A 22,423-nucleotide genomic window follows, 5' to 3' on the forward strand; every position below is an offset into this window, starting at 1 on the left:
TGCATTACTTGTATTTACTATATGGAATGGTATATGTTTCATACACGTAAAAATCTATCAAGGATTTTAACCCTCATGTAGGTACACGAGACAATGAGGTTTTCGAATCGCTATGGTTACCGAATGAACACAACATATGTTACGTATCATGTCTGTATAGCATGCATATTATAGAGAGGTTCTTTCATGAAGTTGAAATACCAACAGAGGGATGGATATAAGTTTGCACGCAACATCGTCACTTAAGAATAATGAACGTGTTACGCTCCTCTTTAACCGTTATACGTAATAAAAGGTTTTACTGTCTCGACTTTTTAACGTACCATATCTATTTTTGTATTAGAAATGTTTTATGAAAAAATAATTTACACTAGAAAAGCATAATGATACAATTGAAAGATATACATACTTTTATTCTCGGTGTAATCTGATTTCTATTTAAAATATTAGTAAGATATCGTTATGGCAAAAATTTGTCTTGAACTGGTTACATGGTTTAATAGTGTTCGCTTTTCCTGAAATAGTACAGAACTAGATTCTTGACATTGTCCATAACTTAAATAACGTAACCTTCGTACCTAAGCGAAACCTTAGTAAAAGATAATCAATAGAAAAAGGTCTGTTAACTGTATAATACTTTGACATTTTAGTATAATTGTTAATATCTACTTACGTAATTTTGTCTGGTATTTCGATTCACCCTTATAACAAGGAAAAGTAGGGAAGGAAAGTTCGCTATAAAGAAAAATAAGGAAGAGGAGTGCAATAGTAGCAAACTAATAATATTATTCTTTCAAACGAGACTCTTAAACGTATTTAAAAAATATAAGAACAATTATGTTAATCCTTATTCAAAACTTACTGACGTTGAACCTATGTATATATCACTATTCTTATGCATTTTCTTGAGGAAACTTTCCATTACTACGTTTAATAAGAAGAAAAACAAAAGCCTTATTCTGAAATCTTCTTCTTGATCTTTTTAACAAGAAATTTTTGATAAAATATTTTAATAAAACATTTTTTTTTTGTAAAAAATATAAAAGAATAAATTTACTGGGATTTATCGTTTTATACATACTGTAATATGACTGCATTAGAAATTTTTGAATCAACATAATAAATCATGTGTACAACTATTAACTTAATTAAAATTGTTACTATTTGCGATAGAAGATTGTATATCAAAAATAAGGTAAGAATAAAATAAAATTTTTAAACAACTGTTATAAATATGTAATAATTGATATCATTAATTTATATTATACGTTCTAAATCTTTCGGTTACGGTATTTCGTTTGATTAGAGATATAGCGTCATTCGCCATATTTATTTTCGGTCAACAGACACCTGTACTGTGAGTATTACTACGTTCCATTATTATACACTTCTGGTGTGTGACAGCGCCAACGACGATATCTAATGTTATAAATGTTACTAACATAGGTTAGTAGGTGGAAATAATATTGGTGAAGAAAGGTGAAGATTATTATTATTCCAGCTTTACTGGAACATTACAACAGGGGTGTGTCATAATGAAGACTTTTTATACATTTTTGGCGTTCGCCTTTTTATATGCAGGTAAAGAACAAAGAGATTTATTTGCAGTGCCATTTTGTACGTACTGTTTTTTAATATAAATGTTTTGCTTCTACAAATCTGTTCTTATCTACTTAATGAAGCGATTTACGTCGACCCTTATGCAAAATTCAATGTTTACAAAACACCCTTACACGCAATTAGTTTAATTTGATATTTATACAGAATCACGGAATGTATAGCATGTTACATCTCTATGTGTGCATCTCTATGTATTTTGATATTAGGATATAGAATATTATAACGTTACTATATTTAATTAAATTAACATCTTTAACTAGAAACGTTACTATCACATTTTTCAGTTAAAAGTCAACGTACACCGACAATATCTTATATTTCCCAAGAGCAAATTAAAGATATTGGTGAAACTGTAGAGTTCCGTTGCTCAGTTTTATATGCACCTGACTTTCCAGTTGTATGGACAAAAATTAATAAAAACGTTGCTAATGACCAATTACCACTTTCGCATGGTAGTACTTTAATTATAAGAGATACTAGATTTACCCTCAAATATGACGATGCCCTATCTACCTTTAGATTACAGGTATTATGTTTAATACATATTGTGCTTTTATTGTTTAATAGCGTAATTTAAATATTAATATAATCCATACTTCAGATAAAAGATATTCAAGAGACTGATGCTGGATTTTATCAATGTAAAATTTTGATATCTTTGAATAATTATGTATCTGCAAATGTTGAATTGCAAGTTCGTAGACCACCTATTATTAGTGATAATTCAACCAGAGCTCTAGTTGTCACTGAAGGGCAACCTGTGCAGCTTGACTGTTATGCTGGTGGTTTTCCTACACCTAGAATCTCATGGCGTAGAGAAAATAATGCCATCTTACCAACTGGTGGATCAATTTATCGGTAGGTTTGTTATCTCTTATTCTTTAGACATTTATATGAATTCTGTTCTGACAAGTTGAAATATTACAGTGGCAACACATTGAAAATTTCTACAATTCGTAAGGAAGATCGTGGGACATATTATTGTGTAGCTGAAAATGGAGTAGGTCGTGGGGCTAGACGTAATATTAATGTTGAAGTTGAATTTGCTCCTGTCATCACAGCTCCAAGACCACGACTTGGTCAAGCCTTACAATATGACATGGATCTAGAATGCCATGTAGAAGCGTATCCTCCACCAGCTATCGTTTGGTTAAAAGATGATGTTCAATTGTCTAATAATCAGCATTATAGTATATCACATTTTGCAACCGCGGATCAATATACTGATACAACGATTAGAGTGATCACAATTGAAAAAAGACAATATGGAGAGTATGTGTGCAGAGCTGCTAATAAATTAGGAACTGCAGAAACAAGCGTTGAATTATTTGGTATGTATTCTGAAATACGTATATATATATGTACGATTTTAATAATATAAATCATTCATGAAATGTTGCTTCCATTTTTCTAGCTGTAATTATAGTTACATCAAATTGTAGAATTGATAAACATGTATGCATTTATAGATTGTGCATGATACTATAATTTGATAACATCTATTTGTTATTCTTCTATAATTTTGTGTATAGTTTATTTCATCCTCTTATGTTTTTTTTTTAATTTACAGTGTATTCATTTGTTAAGTTTAGTAGTTAGCATGCTCTAGATGTTTCCTTGTTTTTTGCGCAGAAACTACTGTCCCTGTGTGTCCGCCAGCTTGTGGTCAAGCCCTTTATTATGGGGCTGGAGTAGTACCAGTTTCTTCAGGGCCTTTGGTAGTCTTAGTTTTATTTATTACAGTTGTTATGAGGTATGTTAATTTTTGGAGACAACTTGTTCTCGCTTTTGCACATTAGCATTCACAATTCCAATGTAATATAAATCTACCCTATTTCATGTATGAACAAATTTTATAAATTTGCAGAAATTTCTACGCCAAATATTAATTATCCCGGACTTCAGTGGGCGGCAGGAAGTCAATGCAACTTATCGAAATGGTTGCTAATAGCACTATGGTTCACCATTGTGAATAGATATTAGAAACATTACTTATACAACAACTTTAGGGGCCTAATTTGTTTTTAACTCCTATTAGATGATTATTTTTGTAGTTATGAATAATGAAATTGAATAATTATTAGAGACTAAAAATTTTAGGGGCCAACAATATAGTAGATGTTGGCAAGGTACAAACAGCATTCTAGAAAGATACATAGTGATACATAGCGAAAAAATTAATGATATTACTAATAGTTTGAGATTTATATATATAAATATATATATAGCCTTTTTTCATATATCAGCACAACTGATATATTCGTGAAAAAGTGAAAAAGTGATTGATAATAATGTTACGAACATATATCAGCTTTTAACATAGTTTGTAGGAGTTCAATTCGTACAATTCATACAATTTGACACATTCGAGACTGATATATTTTGACAAGACCGTCCTTAGCGGCAGCTAACATTTTTACAGCTATAATAAGAAATTAAATAGCGTAAGAACAAGATAAACAGATTTTAAAATTATTTTCGTCTAAAAAGCGTTACAGCCCAAATAGTGAGTCGATAGTTATTGAAATCTTTTTCATACTAGATAGGTGATGAGTCACCACGTAAGTTGTAAGCGTAGAATAATAGTTGTTAACCCTCTACACCCGAGTTTTTTGTCGATTAAATAACGACGCCAAATATTATCTGTGCCTGGGAGAAGTACTTCCAGTACAAAGGGTTAATACTCCAAAAAAATGAGCACAATTAATGTGGAGATAATTATGAAATCATGAACATAAATATTGTTATTCCTGTTTTATGTTTGTGAAAGTATGAAGAATCTACAACAGAATAACTTTGCTAAAGCACATATATAATATAAGAAAATTATCTGTAAGTACTACATATAATAAATTTTTTCAGTATTCCTTAAGAGAACCGTCTAAACATAAATCTGGTTCATCCTCATAGTCTGTATACTAGTATATTGCATGATTCATTAACATGACATCATCTGCACTTTTTTACTCTATCTTATTCTTTATGCTTCCCAGTAACACTTCAGATACTGTTTTATGTCTATAGTATCCCTGGTGGGCGAGCAAAGGAGCATAAGTTAGAATTATTAGTTTTGCAGCTTCTCAACTTCGCTTATAATATTTAATGTGTCATATAAAATCAGATCTTAAATTTTGTATATTAAAATTTCAGATAAAAGAGCGGAAAGGGAGTCAAACTGACTTGTACTGTTAGAATCCTAAGCAAAAGACAGCAATGTAGAAAATATTAGCATTATGTTGGCAAAAATTTGACCTATACTCTTTTGCCTGCCAGATATATATGCAATCAATTTTGTTCACACTATAAAATCTTCACTTCTTTGATTCACTTTCTTTCACTCTGACATGTTAATAGCTGTGGTTGTGGATTATTCATCCTTCATTCGATCTTAAAATTAAACACATTCTTTAACGTATGCTGTTCTAACACGACGTTAACTGACTGGTTCTTAGTCTCAGGTTCTTAGTCTCGAGTGTGTTGAACTCTTGTTAACGCGCTATTTAGAAGAACTCGAACAATAACAATACTCTATAGCTGCCTTGTTACACAATGTTTGGCAATAGAAAAAGAATTATTATAATGTTAATACCTTAATCGTGATACAAAGCATGTAAAAATTTGTTCTAGATCTAGTTCAACGATTGTATATTGTAGATGAAATTATTTATAATGATCGCTACTAAGATATTTCTTATTGTGTTAACAAACTCATAAAGACTGCATACTCATAACAGGGATCGTTTCTCGTCTTTTTTGGACTAACTTAAAGTATTTATAACGTCCCTCGAAACTGCGGTCGCCCCGAAAACGTTGGTGTTGGTCTTCCTCGCTTCCGCTTCCGCCAACCGTTAAGGCTCGAAAAATTTACGAGGTTTTTCTACTTTGAACCGCAGTTAGATCCTCGTTATTAAAGTTATAGTACATAGCGCACTTTTGCTCTGTATAAATGTATGGGACGAGAGAATATTTGACGAAATTTATATACGAAGAAGCGAAGATTGGCAGAAGCATTTGCGTTTGCAAGAAACGAGGATTTTTATCGATGTCGGGGCGAATTATTGGCAATTCACACATCCGGGGGCGTGACACGAAGAGTAAGGGGAAATAATAAAGAATGTCGCAAAACAGTTTCATTGAGAAAATCAATTTTGATTATTTCAGTCTATCACTAAAGAAACAAGATTTAATGAATTTAGCTAATTAGGCATCTAAGAGAATCTCTATAAACAGATATTCCTTATTTTACCTTTTACTCTCCACATATCACAGAGCTACTTAGAATCTCAAAATAAGTAAGATTTTTTATGACCTTTTTACGAGTTTGCAATTTTATATTTACTTCTAGACTAATATGAATTTTAATAAACGAGAATTGCGTGGAAATCATGTTCCTTTATATCAATACTTATCCTTTCATATTTATATTCCAGGACAAAGAATAATGAAACGCGTTTAAACACTGTTAAAAAATAGGACTTCATTTTATTGATTTCATAATCATACGAACTTTTCAATTATTTTTCAAGCTTACAATTTGAACACTGCTTTACTGATCTCGCCTTTCTTCAAACTGTCTAAAGCTTCGCGATATTGCGACAACGAGAATACTTTAATACCTAAATTATCGTAATTAAGATATCTATCGGCCATTGCACGCAACAAGCCCAACCCTTTAGGGAACGAGAAAGGGTTTATGTTTACACCTAAAACTGTCAGCTCCTTTAGGTAGATCTGTTGAGAAGTAAATTAAAATTAATTACTTCTTCTTACCTGTTCGTGACGTTGTATGAATAAACAATTAGTGGAAAAATAATGAGTCAGGAGCATGGAAGCACAATGATACACGGTTGTGATTAACTTACCTGGTATGGCTCGATACTGAATTTCGCGTTGGGATTAGCGACTCCGAATATGCATAAGCGGCCACCTGATCCTAATAATGGAATCGCTGCTTGCACAGCTGCAGCCGAACCGCTACAGTCCACCACCACGTCGTATGTTTCCTTTAATTGTTCCGGGCTCTTTGCTTCGAAATCAAGATCTGGCAAATATAAATATAAATAATAAAATCAAACCGTCTCTTACAGCATAATTTTTGTTACGCATTTAGTTATTCAAAATCTCACGAAACTATTTCTATATATATATGTAAAACTGTGCGTATGTCATAAAAACATTTTGGAATTTCATTCTAACGAAATTTGACTGTTATATTGGTAAAATCATTAAGTTATTATAACGTTAGTAATACATTAGTTAACGTCGGTATAAATTAATCTATTATATCAATGAAATTTGAAATCAATGACCAATCGATGGTGCTATTTATCTATTGATTAAGATTGAAGATAATTTTGTAACTAGAAACTAAGAAATTATGTTGCTGTTACCGAGCTTGTTCAGCATTTTCCGCCGTTTCTCTTGAGGCTCGCTGACCGTCACGGATTTCCTAAGACCGTGTAAGTGCAACATGCAGGCCCACAAAAGGCCAATGATTCCGGCGCCAATTACGAGCACGTTACTACCAACGCTAACGCCGTTAAGTCTCTTCCATCCATGGGCCAAACACGAGAGAGGTTCGAGAAGGGCAGCTTGCTGCAAGTCGATGCTATCGGGTATTACGTGAACCTGAAAAAAGTTAAAAAATGAACAACAACGATAAGGAATAACAATAATTCGAAATTCGTGCAACTTTATAATTCCTTTTACGCTTCTTTCTATACATTTATACAGGGTGGTTGGTAACAAGCGGAAAGGGGCTGATTCTACGCGAAAAAAGAAGTCGAAAATATAGAATACAAATTTTTCGTTTGAGGCTTTGTTTTCGAGAAAATCGACTTTGAATTTTCGCTCGGTACGCGTGCACTTTATCACGTCTCGTTATAACGGATCTCACTGTAGATCGTTGTCTCGATGGAAAAATTGAAAAAAAAATTTTTATTCTATATTTTCGACTTCTTTTTTAACGTAGAATCACCCCCTTGCCGCTTGTATCACTAGTTGCCAACCACCCTGTATATTTATTGGGTTGTTCAGAAAATTCATAACGAAAGTTAAAAAAGATTTAACTATAATCAGACATCTTTTTGCCATCTAGAATTTCACGAGCTTCTTCTCGTACGATTTTTCGTTTCTTTCGCCGTGTGAAATTGTAAAACGTCGTACGTTAAAACGACCAAGTATAGCAAAGCTAAAAAAAGCTAGGAAAATCCCAATTTTATTAGTAGCCTTCGTTTCTCTCATAGGTGGAAGTCATGCGAGAAAAATAGAGGACAAAGTTTCATTATTTTTTATATGCAATATGGTCTAACGATTTTCCAAAGGATTTGTTTAAACCCGTAGAGGGCTTAATGAAAACGTAAACGGACCTGGGTTTCTGGTACGATAGCGTGCGTGGAGAATCCTCCGTCTTTGAAGATTCCTATCGTGCTGTTTATGCCACCAGTTTGACAGTGCTGATAAGAGCCATCGTGACAATGGTTGCAAGTATTACAACCCCTGTTAGGGTCGACAGCCACCTTCTGGCCGACTTTAAAGCTTTTTACCAAGGAACCAACCGCGTCGACAGTCCCCGAGAATTCATGGCCAAGAGTCAGGAAGCCTTCCTTCTTGCACGGAAATGATCCCTGAACGATAGAATTTTTATTTTATTATTACACCTTAAAATTAATGCAAAAATATTATAAGATTATAAAGTTATAGCAGTTGACTGTTTAGAGCAAGAGAACGTGGATATATGGTTGATGAATCAAATATCAAAATATGTTCATCGGTTGCTTAATTACAGCCACTTGATAATGGAAACAGTTTAAACATATTTTCCCCTTTTCTTTTCTTTATTCCTCGAAGATAGAATTGTTTAAATTATGGAAATAATTATGGCAGCATATATCGATATTAAAGTTATTATGCTTTTTACAGAGCTTCCAACAAAAAGGAAATATCAACGATAATACTGCTTATAAAAGTACAAATTTTTTATTTGCATTTTATTAGAATTTAAAGAAATAAACGCAGGAAATTTCTTTAGGCTACTTTCTCTGTTAACCGTTTTGTACTGTAAATTGACATATCACGAGAGATCGCCTGAAAAAGAACGAGAATTATTGCCATGCTCGTGGTAATATTCCAATCAGTATAATGAGATTAAATGCACGGCAACGCGTGTGATCGATAAAGTGCATAGTGTACAGTTGCTATCGTGTTTGGCGAATATTTGTCAAAAGCGAGCGTTATATCACTCGGCCATAGCCTCTATCTCTTGAAATACTTGTACGTGTTAAGAAATTATGCGACATTCTCGTGGCACGACCATGGAATGCAACCGCGCACGAGACTCGTAGCGAAGTCTGCTTTACGAAGTAAAGAAAAAGAAGAAAACGAAAAAAAAGAACGTTCTTTTATCAAATATGCGAAGAAACAGATTACTATTGTCATGTAACGACAGTATATCTCGCGTCCATATCCGATTAGCGTCTGCGAAAGCAATTTCTTATTCGCTTTTTCTTAAAAGTGGATCGTCTGTGTGTTTAAATACGTTATACCCGGTCAAATAGAATTAAAGCAATACGATAGAAAGAAACAAGTATTTGCAATCACGTTTCTGCTTCGATAAAAGTAAATTGTTAATATCGACAAGAACACTTGCATTTCGTGGTAATTGCAAACATAAAACATCTGATAGCGATCGTTTCAACTGAACTGGTGGTTCTAGCGTTAAATAAAACAAAGGTATTCCGATGAAAGAAATTTTAATGCATTAAATGCAACTCGATTGAAAGATGAATTAATCAGAATCCTGATAGAATAATACAGTCGACACTCTGCTCGACAAAAAATGACATTTCACGTGCTCCGACGTAATATGTCCTTACATAATAAATCATTTTTCCGTATACTGTATCAAATAGGTCCTTATATAATAGATGACTTTTCCAATAAGCCCGTGTACACGTGAGGTCGTACAACGAAACGTGATACGTAATTAGACTGCTGATTTTTATGCGCTTAGGGGAAATTTGAAGATGCAGGAACGCACAGAATGCACGAAATGAAGCAGTAAATAAGACCTTAACTGAGACTTATATAAGACTTCGTATATAACGATATAAACTTGTATAAAGAGGTTGTTAAACATTTACACTTTACATATCGTCGTTTGCGAGAGATGCAGATTTTAAGCGAGAATCAAAGAGTTTAAAGTAAGTACAATAGAACTCGATTTATCTGTGCTCGTCGGCAGACAAACAGTTTATATAATTGCAGTTCATAAAATAGAAGCTCGCCAATCGTTCCTGCAATTACGTTTTGTTCGCATAACAGAAGCTCGCGTTCAGATGAACAAATCGAGCCAGAAGAAGTTAATCGTAATAACGAAGCAGTGGTAAGTGAAACTTTGTTTCCACAGAAGCACCATCGGACATCGTAAAACGTATCGAAGCATTTACAGAGAGAATCGCAACGTATCATATAAAATTACGGTAACATAAACTCGCTGCATAAATTAATCTCTAACTTTAATGATTTGTAGACAAGCCAAGAGTTGAACCGTAAAGAACGAACCGCGATAACCAAGATAGGATCGGGGCATACTCAACTGACACGTATGTACATACTGGAAAACAGTAAATGTGACATCCGCAGTGTCAGGCTATCGATCACCCATGTAATCACAGAGCGTTCTATATAGAACAATTGAAGGAGAGAAACATAATGTCGACGATAATCTTAACGATATCCTCCCCGGTGATCTCGTTCCAACGGAAAAATTATCAACCTCTGTAAAGAAATTAAGATATTGAACAGAATTTGGTAAATCAGCGTTTATAAAAATAGTCGCCAATGATCGTAGTTGTAGTCGATGCGACTTTAAATTAAATAAATAAGAATAACGATAAAGTTTCGTTCAGGTGAACGATAGTTCAGCTGTGATATGTCGTAAAAGCAGAAAGTTTGTCGAAACTCGCGAAGGAAACGCTACGTAGTAAAAAATAATAAATGAATGAATAACATAAAATTTGCATAAGCGTTTTCAGACTTGTGACAATGGAGAGATAGAGAAAGCATAATGATGACGACGTACTTCCAATATATGAAGGTCGGTGCCGCAAATCCCGGAATAAGCGACCCTGATTCGAACTTCGTTCGGCCCTGGCGTCGGTATTTCCGCCCTTCGCAACGCAAGGGTTCGGTTCTTCACGTCGAAACTAAGGAATTCCATGATCTCACTCGTGCTGTCGCGTATCGTACTATAAAGCGTCACGATATCTCTATCCAACATTTATATATACGTCTTGCGACATATTTATGTTTATATGTTGGTGCCGTGCGCCGATATTTAATCGCCAAATGCTGTCGCATGTGTAAGTATGTAACGCGGCAGTCGTCGAGACGATCACACCGAATGGAAAATTAAGGAATCAGATTTAAAATGTTCGGCGACGCATGCATAAGTCGATTGAAAATGGAATTAAAAGGACGTGTCCAAGGTGAAACAGATATCGTTTGGTAGTCCGGTTCGGTTGTTTTATTTATGAATAAAATGATATTCATGAGAGATTGATTCGCGTAACGTGTTTATCAACTGGTATTATGATTTTCTTCGGTATACAATAGCCGTTGAAAGTGTTTAAACCCTTGTAAAAATCCTTTATGAATATATTACGTGCATTGTACGAGACATTTTGGAATTTCTTTGCCGCTGTAACGAGACCGGGATCGTCGTTATGTCGGCAAATTTGAAAATTAATACAGAGATAGTACGATAGCTCACGAAAAGTATTCCAACATCTGTACAAATCTTTTATGAATATATTACGCGTGTTACAGAAAACATTTTGAAATTTCATTGACAAACTTGTACGTATAGAAGTTACGTGATATTTAATGCGAGTATATATTTCATAGTGATCACAAAAGTATTGAAATAGTGAATTATCTAGATATTGTTACTTATGATTATTTATTATTTGGAATCATTTTTAACACTCGTTACATATTTAAGATGGTTATAGTTATTTTTAGTATAGTTGTTTTTTTAATAAATATATGTTTGTCGGAAATATCTTGTAATTTTTATATAGATTGCCAGATTATGCAGATTTCAAATTTTATCGATATAATCGCGATAGTCGCGTCTCGTTACAATAGCAGTGAAACTTCAGAACGTTTCGCGTAACACGGAAAGTTTTCCTATTAAAGGATCGAGGTAATATTCATGAAAGAAACGATAAATCTTGATAAGTATACAGACACTATTTCCAGCATCTGGTAAAACGGTGTTTACATCTAAACCATGACGTGTTTCACTAGTGCTCCAATTTTCTCGCATGGCGAAACACATCCTTCATCTTATTTCCACAACAGAATGCTACGGAATATTTAAAATCAGTATGGTTCACATTTCCAAGGATACTAACTATTTCACTGATCCATTTCTCTCATCTTAATTTTATCGATTAGCAAAATAACGATCAAAAAATTGGAATGCCGTATTTTATATCGATTTAATTATCCATTTTTTATTTCATAAATTCTTGTCGCATTTCAATTTGGATCAAAGAACGATTTACTTCAAACTCCAATTCCGATAAAAATTCACCTTTTTGAATTGGATCGAAAGAAACCGACCAAATACTAGAAAAATCAAATCGGTTGAAAAAATCAATTGTAACGCTAACAATTTTCAACGTACCAACTTTCCGTTCATTTGTATAAAAGTATCGAAACTACGCTATGGATTCTAACGTATTCCTAATCGTTTTAGCATTGGCATATTCTTAAAAATGTCCAGGTAGTTTGCAGTATTCTTTTGTGCCGCTCGTGTCGTCTTTCGTTCACGATTATTCATGCAAAGGAAAAAGTTCAACGAAGCTTCGAGTCGAGGTAGGACTGTGAATAAAATTACGAACAGTCGAAAAGCCACGGGATATTCGTCACGCGTATCAATCGCTCCGTGAAATTTGTGAATCTCTTGGCTAGGGCTCGTAAATTTTTCGAGGACAACTCCACGTGTCCTCGAAAAGTTTCCATTCTTAAGATCGACAATACCCTGTAGAGCGCCTGTCCCAGGAGAGGAATCCTTGTGTTCGATTTTGTATGCTGGTGATTTGTGGACTCCGCTCGTGTACCTGCGGTCGACACCTGAACCATTTGGTAGAATGAATGGTTCAGCAGGTACCCTCGCGATTCATGGTGTAAATTTCATCGAACAATCGGCTTCATTAACAAACAAAGCCTCGAAACGACTCAGCCTGACTCGAACGTAGGTTTCCAGCTAACAAGTTGCAAACCTGTGACACGAAGATGTAGCAAAATTTTTCTCTTCCAGCTTGTGTATCTGATACACCGAGATATGGGAGATACAAGATAAAGATACGATAAGTATATTTGTTGACTTTTTGATTTTGATGTAGTTTTATGATTAAACGAGAGAATTATAACATATAATTAAGAACGAAGATAATCTGTTTTGTTTGAAGATAAAAGAGTTTCAAAAGTAGCTGATAAGTTGACTAAGTTTTGTGGAAGCCAGAGATATTATTATTAAGACGAGCAATACTTAAAGATTTTCAATATTGCGATGTCATAGCGAGCAGTATTTATCGTGAAAATTTAGTGTGAAAGTTGAGAACTTTTATAGAGCTTCCAAGATTTATTATTATACTCGCCGTTTCATTTTTAATTTTGTGAAACTTCTAAGGTATGCATACTTTCTTAAGCTTCGTTTTAGATCGCTCGTACTCGGTGATTTCACTGCATGTGAATTTTACTTATTGCTGTTTTATCACGGTTATTATTACGACCGGATATTTATATCTGTTCGATTGCAATTACACAATAAATCTCAACGACACATCTCATTAATCTCGATTACGCGTATCGGTGTTCGAGATCTATTGCAAATTCCATTTATCATTCGTTATGTCCTTCTAGAGAATTCCTTTCATAAGACGCGGTAAATTGTAAAACGTTGATTAATGCGTTAAACCCGTTAGATCGAATCATTTGAATTATTACGAGTTGAAAAATTTCAGTTTTTTAATCCTTAAATGTTTAAATTCAAGATATTTAAATGGAAGAAAGAAACGTCGCAAAAGAGTGTCAAACTATTTACGAATTTTTGTCACATGTTCTGGTTACGACAGTGAAAGGAAGATTTCGTTTATTTTACAGCATGACAGTTGTAAATCTTTGGTTGTGAAGCGATCCCCATGGACAAAAGCCATCGCATTACAATGGAAATCTGTTGAGGAAGGTTCAAATTTTGAAAGTGAGATCCTTCCAGACGATTATACGACAGCTCCGACTGCGCTACATACTTTTTCTGCGTTTCTAAATTACATTTCCAACGACTTTCTCAACAAGATGGCAAAAATATTATTTTTACCCTAATAGTCTACAGTTTTGGACACTCGAATAAAAAAATCATCATAAACTGTGTTTCAGATCGGTTGAAAATTATAGTGCAATTAATAAGTTACAGTGTAATTAGTAACAAACAACTGTAAATCAGTTCATTGCTGCGTTTCATAAAATAGCGTTCTGCTTTCGTCCTACGTTCCACCTTTCATCGTTGTGCGAAGTTCATTATATTTCGCTAAATCATTTCATTGATCATGAAACTAAGATAACGATGTTTTCAAGATTTGAAATATGCGACTAAATTGAAATCCACAAAATCAGATCATTTCATTACTATGATTTCTAATCCTACTTCGTCTTATCACAGAGGCATACTTTAAAATCTACGATGGAATAATAAATTCCAGATATTTTTCCTATCTACGTTTAAAACAGGGAAAGAATCGCCAGTGCCACAGTGAACATTAAAATAAGCTGATAAGTAGGCTTATTACTGTGGCTTTGCTTATCAGAGGAGATTAATAAAAGTAAGTCGGCTTTTTGGAGAAAACAAACTGGAATAAATATACGAGTTTTCAGATGATTTCGTTCGTTGATAGAGAGGTTGGAGAACTCTTTCGAGATTATAATTAAAAGCGGTGTAATTAAACGTGTACGGTGCTCCGTTAATGCTTAATTAAACAGGAATATGTTTCAGTCGGTGGGAATAAGTTAATTATAGTAAGTTAATAAGGAAGTTTGCAAGACGAATATAATAAATAGACGGAAATTTATTAAGGTTACACGTTCACGTTATTCACGTCTGTGTATTCCGAAACTCGATGAAAAATTGCCAACTCTTAACGAACTGGAACCTATTTAACACCCGGTACCTTTTAGAAGATCTTTTTACTCCAGCCGCGTTCACGTTCTGTTAAAAGAGTTTCGTAACTTCGGGAGAAACGAGTATCTGCTCTTAAAAAATTTCCCATCTACTAAAATTTATTAAATACGAAGAAATAATTGACAAAATAATATGACGTCACTCGTTCACTCGTTATTAGTAACCGTGTCAACCGATATGGCATAAAATCCGAAAATAAAAAAGGAAAACCTTCGACGTAATATTATAGCGAAAAATGTGTCGTAACAAATATAAAACAGGGCGAATTTATGTTACAACCCAATAATTCGCCAAGAATAAATTTCAAAAACTAGTCCATTATTTCAATCCTACTAAAAAATTCTATCTTTCGCAAACATCTTTGTAAAACGAGCAAAATTTCGTACACATCCAAACACAGTACGTCTGTATTATCCAATAAACTTGTGATCTTTATTTTGCAAAGAATCACCAACCCTAGGACGACTCTTATATTGTACAATTATGAAAACTACCAAACCCTAGTTCTATTTCAGGCTTACAGTTATCTTGCGAAAGCCTCCCATGGCACATATTAATTATACTACTCGCTATTACGTAAGTAATTGTTATAATTAATAATTATAGTACTCGCTATTAAGTAAGCCATCGAGGAACATCGTAAACGATAAAAAGAAATATACCCAACGGAAATAAAGCTCCTTTCCCTTTTTAAATCAAAATCTTCAAACAAAATCTGCTCAATTTCAGCTCGTCGAGGGTCCGTAGCTTTCTGTGTAACTTAGCTCGATTAAACTTAACGAAAAAAAACAAAGCTGAAAAATCATCGTCACGCAATTAAACTCGATGGAGATAAATCTCTCCAGACGTCTTCTTACTCTCTCGACAAAAATTTCTATCAGAACACTCCGAAATAAATAAAGTAAAACACATGGTGAAAAGTAAACGAGACGACTCTTCCTCTCCTATCAATTAACGATTAACGATTTTGTAGTCGATTGATGTAGCATTTAAGATTTGTCTTCGAAGTAATTTAAAGCGGAATTTCGACGTCCCAACGACATTTTAAAATTTGTTGTCAGCCTTCTCGGTACCCCTGAATCGATATATCGACTCCGCGGTTTTCCCGAGAACTAACTTGAGCCAATATTTCGACTACAGATGAGTTTTCGTAATAGAAAATATTTCTACCCAACAGGTATATGTACACGTGTTTTACTAAGTGCACCTACCTTCGTTATTAAGAAGAATGCGTTAATTTTACTAAACGTTTTGGAAAGTCCATATTTTCTAGGATATTTCCGCACGGTACATAGAAAACTCGCATGGCAGTAAAAGCGTTCAAGTTGGATAGCGTCATTACGGCATACGCGCCGTAAATATTTATTGCTTCGACTGGAAATGTCACCAGAAAGATATGCCAACCGCAAAGGTTTCAATTCGTCAGGAATAAACCCGAAGATTCATCTTCGCCTCGTTCTATTAACAAAAACAAAAAAAAAATCCTCTACTAAAACATATCCGAACCAACAACAAGATGACAAAGGAAATCAACGAGATACCTGTACGATTTCTGTCGACGATTTTTGACCAGTTAAATTCACCATGAACGGAGAGTATATCTCCTTGGTGAACGGATGCTCGTGAAGGATCCGGTGAATCGATGCCTGGTGAAGAGTTCCATGCGCGTGAGTTTCCTCGGCTAGAGTATCATTTCTACGAGATCTCGATCGAGGGGGAAGGGGGTAAGTTGACCCGGTGACCCAGTTTATTCCCGGGGGTTGAATGAACGGCACTGAACGCGATGACGTCATTCTCGACCTCATTTCCGGTTCCCGGTGCAGCCAGCTATCCCAGCTCCGTCCCGTTGACCCGAAATTTCTCGTGAATCGAAGGACGCTCGTTCATCCCGAGCCATTCTACCGACTATGAATGAATTTTCTGCATACGCGTTGCGCGACACTGAAAAAAAATTCTGAACGCCGTACGAAACACGCTGCGCTCTTTCTACGCCAGTTTCTTTGATATTCGGGGCTCGGTTAATATTATTTAATTACGGAGAAAGTTTTAGTTCAGTTAGCGTTAAGCTTTTAACGAGCCTGCTAATCCTCGATTGGTATTACGGAATCATAGATAACTATAACGTTAGATAAATAATAGACAACGATTTATTATCTTCTCTTTAGTTAAAAATAACGATATTACGTTAGATGGATACTATTTAACGATTACAGTTGAATTAGGTTGCTTAGTTTTAAAGCGTCTAATTTTAATTTGTATTTTCTATCTCCGATGTTTTTCTATTTTTTATCTCAAATGCAAATTAAAAGAGAGCGCCTCGAAATTAAGTAACTTAACGCGAGCTGTCGTTAGTCGATGCTGACATATCGAACATTTCAGTAAACTGCGTCAATTTGTTATCGAATCATAAATTACATGGTTGATATAAAAAGATGGGGCAAGTTTATCGTACGTTTATGATGTGTTAGGTAGACAACCGTTATAGCTATCCATACGATGCAGAGAGTAGCTAGTTCCTATTTTATCAGTTTGAGATTAATCAACAAAATTAATTAAACAAGCTTCGATCATGGAACAAAGAAAGGAAGGTAATGTTTCTGCATAATAAACGCCAGATGAATTTTACATTTCGTGCATCATTGAATTCAAATTGCGATATTACCATTTAATGACTGCGTATTACTCATAAGTAATTGAAAAAATCTTCTCAAATGGCTTCGTCGTTTCGTTAGAACTATATCCGTGATCAGCAATTTTAATTGATCGATTATATGATGTGTTTTCCAAATTGGTATCCTCGCACGTACAGCGCACGTATTTTAGTTTTAAGGTCAATGATGAATTATGTATTAATCGTTAAAGCGCTTCTTTTATTATTGTTGTATCATTTTCTTACAAGGAAAAGAACGATAAGATATTGCAATCAGCATAATGAATTCTCTAAACACTCAACGCTCTATTTTTTAATGTTACTCTATCATCTTTTCAAAACAGGAAATAATAGAATATTCTGATCAGTCTAATAGATTTTAGCTTCCATTCTTTCTTGACCAAAGAACATGGTAGCAAGTAGAGACAACGTTTGTAACTTAAATGTTTTCTAACTTATTTGTTTTACCATCTCCTTAAGAAGCTAAAAAAGAAAATTGAACAAAATTGAATTAATTATTCAGGCACTTTATTCTTCACTTTGTTTTGACGAGGGAAGGCCTTTGTTTGATGAAACAACAAGATATTATCGACGAAGACTTCCATATCAGATACTAAATAGAACTTAGTTATTTTATCCCGTTTGTAAAAAAAAAAAAGAAACGAAGAAAATCGCCGATGAACTTGCTAAATCATTTAAACACTCCACTTTCTACTCCGCTTCGAGCACAAAAGATAGGATGAAAATTTTCCGACCAAAGACTTCCGTATCTCACAATTATAACTTAATTATCTTATCGTGTCTGTAAAAAAGAAAAGACAAAGAAAATTACTCATGAACTTGTTAAATCATTTAAGCACCTCACCTTCTATTCTGTCTGGAGCGAGAAAAATCGGAAGAAACTAAGAAGAAAACACTCATATCGTGCGAGATGCACGTGATTTGTAACCTGAAATGGAAAAGTACTAAGTACTCGTGTGGCGTAAGTGTGTTTCAAGTTCGCGGTAAGTGACTTATGTAACCGTTTTCTTAGTCGTGTGTTGTCATGATCGCCGGGGATCAGCAGTTTCATCGGGGTTAATGCAGACGTCAACGACTCGATTAGACGCTTGCAATCATCGTCACCGTTGTCCGACACGGAACAACACAACGGCTTTTATAGCGAATAGTAGAAGAATCGACAGGGAACAGATGTTGGCCAAGCGGATGAAGCGTGAAAGAAGCAGAGGACGAGGCAGGAAGGCGTAGGCGGTTTAGCTGCGAATTAATCCTCCGAGAAAGGGAGCAGGTGTCGGCCGCATTTCCGGATAGCGCGACGTTCGACTCTTCTTTCGTGGAAGAATTCGAAACAGCTTCCTTTGTCCGCCACCTACGTGTTCTCCCACGAGCAAACCGTACATGGGATTTCAACGATTGTTCTTTCCATATATCAATACGTTATAATTGGACTTGTCTCTCCGTTTTGATGAAACCTATTTTTCGAAACATTTTTGGCTCGCTTCTGGAATGCGTCGGCTTTCAACGTGATAAGTTAGTATTTAGAGAATTGTTTAATTTTGCAAGCATGTCCGATATTTTCTTAAATTCGTCCCAGTTTATTCTTCTTTTCATTAATTCGTTACCGTCTGATCGGTGTTTTATTCGAATTACACGAATCGATTGGCGTTTATTAATATTTAAGTAGTATACTTATAGAAAGCTTCTAATTGAAAAGTAACCTAGTTCATGGCTTGAGATTGAGAGTAACGAAATTTATTCTTACGGTTACTCGACTTTTCATCGGCGAAGAAATTAGTCGAAAGCAGGAATAGATGATTGTGATGCCGTACTATATTCTATGAATAGAACAAATGCAATTGAACGTTCCAGCTATCGTCTAACGTCTTGTGGAGAAACGAAGACTCCTTAATCGATCGATTTCTTTCGCAAACCAGGAATGATATTTGCCCTAAACTTAACATCTTAATTCTTGGCAAAAATCTTCTTCCAATCGTAGCAAGTGTAACGTTCAGTATATCTGTAGAGGACGATTGTCGTGAGATTAAAATTGTTTTTTTTTTTTTATTTTATTGATCACATTCACAATTTGTCCAGTTTGGACATTTGGTAGAATTTTTTAGCTGTTAGATTATCATGTGGGTGGTTACCTCCAGTGGGATACCATCTTCGTGTTTGTTAAGTTGTGTCCTTTGTGAGGTCTGCTGGGTGTTTCCTTTTCAATGAGGTTTAAATGACGAGACAACTCGACGTTGAAACCGTCAAATATATTTTAAAGATAATTAATAAATACAGAGTCAATCGTAGATTGCTCGCTACGGGTCGTTAAAATAATGTTCGCTAAGACGCTCGGTACTAACTGATTCGCTAAAGACCGTTCGAGACTGAGACTAAAAAAATTGAAGAACCTTACGGTCGTGTTCGTTTATTTACACTGGTCGGGGAGTACCGAAAAATTTAAATTCGTCTTTGTTTGACGATTGCACGTAGCGGCGACTTTGTTTTGCCCGGAGTTTATGTATTGTTACACTAAGTATGTCCTAACGATCTTGATACTCCGAGGCAAAACAACAACATGACTCACATTGTTCTTTAGCTCATGTGCCGCTACATATCTGTCGTTAAAAATGTTCAGAATCGGTCGAACAATGTGTAGCTCGAAGAATCTGAAAATTGTAAAGGTGTTTCCAGGAAACAGAAAGCGACGATCATGAACGAATGTTTGTGTTTCTATTCTCGTAATCCTGGTCCTTTTCCCCTTTTCCGCAGGAAAGAAAAGAGGCCACGCGTTTCCGGTTTTCTCGGGAAGATTCTCTAAGGACGAACCGCTTCTCTTACGCGTCGCGTCGCATCAGCATCGTCGTACAACTGCCTTGAATAAAACTCGCGGACGTACGAGCCGCTCGAATTCTTCGCGAGTCGTTGTCTCGCCTCGGTGACAACGTGTGAAAGGCATGCTCGACTCGTTGAACGTATGAGATAGTAATTTTTTAAACGATGTTCGAGAAAAGTGCCTCGTTATTTCGAGCGTTGCTATTTTAATCGAGAGAAAAAAGTGGCTGATAAGTCGAATACTTAGATAATTGTATTGTCAAGTTATCGAATAGTAGAATTTGATATTTAATATTTTCTTTATCGTTTGTTTCGCAATTTCAAAAATCGAGAAATTGAAATCTAGCAAAAATTGAAGAAATTCATACGGATTTCTTTGAAAAGGCAAAGCTACCGATACACGAAGTAAAGGAAATTCACTAAAATATCGATTCCATGAAACGCGTTGCTTTTCAATTTTCTTTAAATCTCGCCGATGTTTAATTAAAAAATTTATCATATTTTTCTCGTATATTCTTCGTATCTGTACGTACGTATATATTTGTATAGTTCTAACACGTGTATACCGACGAGATTTTTACTCGGTTTTAAAACGTTATTAATTTTAAAAGGTTTCCGTGAAATAAAAACGGATGTTTTCGCTATTTTATAATTTCCATCAATTACGTGGCTGTAAAAAAAAAAATATAGCCGGAGGTCTTCTTCATTTTGAAATATTTTTAAAAGTTATTAATTTTGAAAGATCTCGGCGATATTAAAAAAACGGATATTTTCATCTATTCAAACATTTCCATCGGTGATGTGAAAAAAGGTCCACAGCGATTGTTATTAGTATGATTTTACGTATATTACGGACAAAATATTTCGTCGCGGTGGATGTACAAAATTTCGTAATACAGTTTTATAAATAAGCAGATACAATTTTACGAGTTGTCGATTAGTTAATTTTCTTTCCATTCGATATAATTATCGAGGCTTGCTGATGACGAAACTCGAAAGTCTACTTTCGTAATGACTGGATGTTGCTTAGCCATCGATTCTTGGAAAAATAACTGACGCTGGCGCGCTATTATCGCGTTCACGGGTCAGAGTGTGAATTTTTAAATTTACAAATAAATTGTTTTGTTCTTGTCCAAATTCTTCGTGCATTCGTATCTTAACCTTGTTGTTTTCATTTTACAAAATCATTTAAAGGATATATATTATTAAATTGCTAATCTATCCGAGCCCTTGCTTCTCTTCATATAAAATCGAATATACTATTAGATGTAAAATTTGTATAATATTAGCATGTTGCGCTTATGGGAAATTTTAAGGTGCAAAATACACAGGATACATACAATATAGGAAAAAATATAAAATACCTAAACCAAAACGGTCCTTCTAATATTTAACAAGCCAAACAAATTTCTGCCCATTCTCTATTTCTCTATTCTATTTTTTAACGATCGTTCATCATAGCGCAGCTTAAAGATTAGTAACACAGTTTCACATAATTTTCATCGCGTTTGGATCCACCTTACCATTGCGATGTTTTCTACCTCGTATTGCTACTAATTGTCATAACGTAGCGTAATATTCCAATATGATACAACGAAATATCACGTAACCGTTTCTTTAAAATATCTTATATAACCATACTTTTTACCCAACATAATTTCTAAATAATTACTGTTACACGCTTTCACACCAGTTCCAAACTTTACCAACATAATAGCGATATACTCAACTACCGTAACAATCCTAACGAGATTTCAAACTGTCCCGAATAACAAACGTAATATATTCGTCCAGAGAGTTTCTGCGAGCGTTCGAATAATTCCATGGACACGAGTAGGTGGGAAATTAACCGAAATGAAATCACAAGTCGAAGTAAGATTCGTACTATCGTTCGACGATAGCGAGGCTGGTCTGAACGCGTGATCCAGCGACGAGTCTGAGAAGGAAGACGCGGGCTTTTTATCGGGGCGATCGCTCTTAGAGGCGAGACTCTATTTTTACGGCATCCAAGGATGCTGAAAGGGATGCATTATACGAGGATGACCCAGTTCTGTGCCGTCGGCAGCGGTGGAAGCAGC

At 34.9% G+C, this 22,423-nt stretch overlaps 2 protein-coding genes and 1 long non-coding RNA gene across 6 annotated transcripts; 2 read left to right on the forward strand and 1 right to left on the reverse strand.

The window, feature by feature from the left end:
• The first annotated feature begins 1,264 nt into the window (after positions 1-1,264).
• Positions 1,265-4,492, forward strand: LOC100747398 (lachesin). Of its 2 annotated transcripts, XM_003486824.4 has the most exons (7): positions 1,265-1,357; positions 1,447-1,581; positions 1,905-2,146; positions 2,222-2,478; positions 2,548-2,951; positions 3,253-3,373; positions 3,488-4,492. In XM_003486824.4, exons 2-7 carry the CDS (start codon positions 1,536-1,538, stop codon positions 3,507-3,509), a joined length of 1,092 nt encoding a protein of 363 aa, XP_003486872.1. In that variant the 5' UTR covers positions 1,265-1,357; positions 1,447-1,535; the 3' UTR covers positions 3,510-4,492. The 2 variants fall into 2 exon arrangements, with proteins under 2 accessions (XP_003486872.1, XP_024221023.1); XM_024365255.2 differs by lacking the exon at positions 3,253-3,373.
• Positions 4,493-6,071: 1,579 nt separating this feature from the next.
• LOC100740491 (D-altritol 5-dehydrogenase) lies at positions 6,072-10,915 on the reverse strand. Of its 2 annotated transcripts, none has more exons than XM_003486766.2 (5): positions 10,703-10,915; positions 7,989-8,246; positions 7,011-7,248; positions 6,483-6,661; positions 6,072-6,351 (listed from the first exon to the last, which is right to left on the reverse strand). In XM_003486766.2, the coding sequence occupies exons 1-5, from the start codon at positions 10,898-10,900 to the stop codon at positions 6,148-6,150; spliced, it is 1,077 nt and encodes a 358-aa protein (XP_003486814.2). In that variant the 5' UTR covers positions 10,901-10,915; the 3' UTR covers positions 6,072-6,147. The 2 variants fall into 2 exon arrangements, with proteins under 2 accessions (XP_003486814.2, XP_033174901.1); XM_033319010.1 differs by lacking the exon at positions 10,703-10,915 and adding an exon at positions 10,087-10,105.
• LOC105680303 lies at positions 9,778-12,427 on the forward strand. Of its 2 annotated transcripts, none has more exons than XR_002946020.2 (3): positions 9,778-10,003; positions 10,151-11,108; positions 12,413-12,427. It is a non-coding gene; the product is annotated as an uncharacterized LOC105680303 (long non-coding RNA). The 2 variants fall into 2 exon arrangements; XR_001102022.3 differs by lacking the exon at positions 12,413-12,427 and having other exon boundaries at positions 9,803-9,821; positions 9,886-10,003; positions 10,151-10,324.
• The last annotated feature ends 9,996 nt before the right edge of the window (positions 12,428-22,423 follow it).

The sequence above is a fragment of the Bombus impatiens genome, unplaced genomic scaffold, assembly GCF_000188095.3.
Source record: "Bombus impatiens unplaced genomic scaffold, BIMP_2.2 scf_0133, whole genome shotgun sequence".
Taxonomy (NCBI): Eukaryota; Metazoa; Arthropoda; class Insecta; order Hymenoptera; family Apidae; genus Bombus; species Bombus impatiens.

Bases quoted from the DNA above. Each gene is read 5' to 3' on its own strand.
- LOC100747398 (XM_003486824.4), top strand. From the start codon at position 1,536: ATGAAGACTTTTTATACATTTTTGGCGTTCGCCTTTTTATATGCAG. The intron at 2,479-2,547 runs GTAGGTTTGTTA...GAAATATTACAG, and splicing joins ACTGGTGGATCAATTTATCG to TGGCAACACATTGAAAATTT. The intron at 3,374-3,487 runs GTATGTTAATTT...ATAAATTTGCAG, and splicing joins TTTATTACAGTTGTTATGAG to AAATTTCTACGCCAAATATT.
- LOC100740491 (XM_003486766.2), bottom strand. From the start codon at position 10,900: ATGTTGGATAGAGATATCGTGACGCTTTATAGTACGATACGCGACAGC. The intron at 7,249-7,988 runs GTCCGTTTACGT...AACTTTTTTCAG, and splicing joins CTATCGTACCAGAAACCCAG to GTTCACGTAATACCCGATAG. The intron at 6,352-6,482 runs GTAAGTTAATCA...ACTTCTCAACAG, and splicing joins TCAGTATCGAGCCATACCAG to ATCTACCTAAAGGAGCTGAC.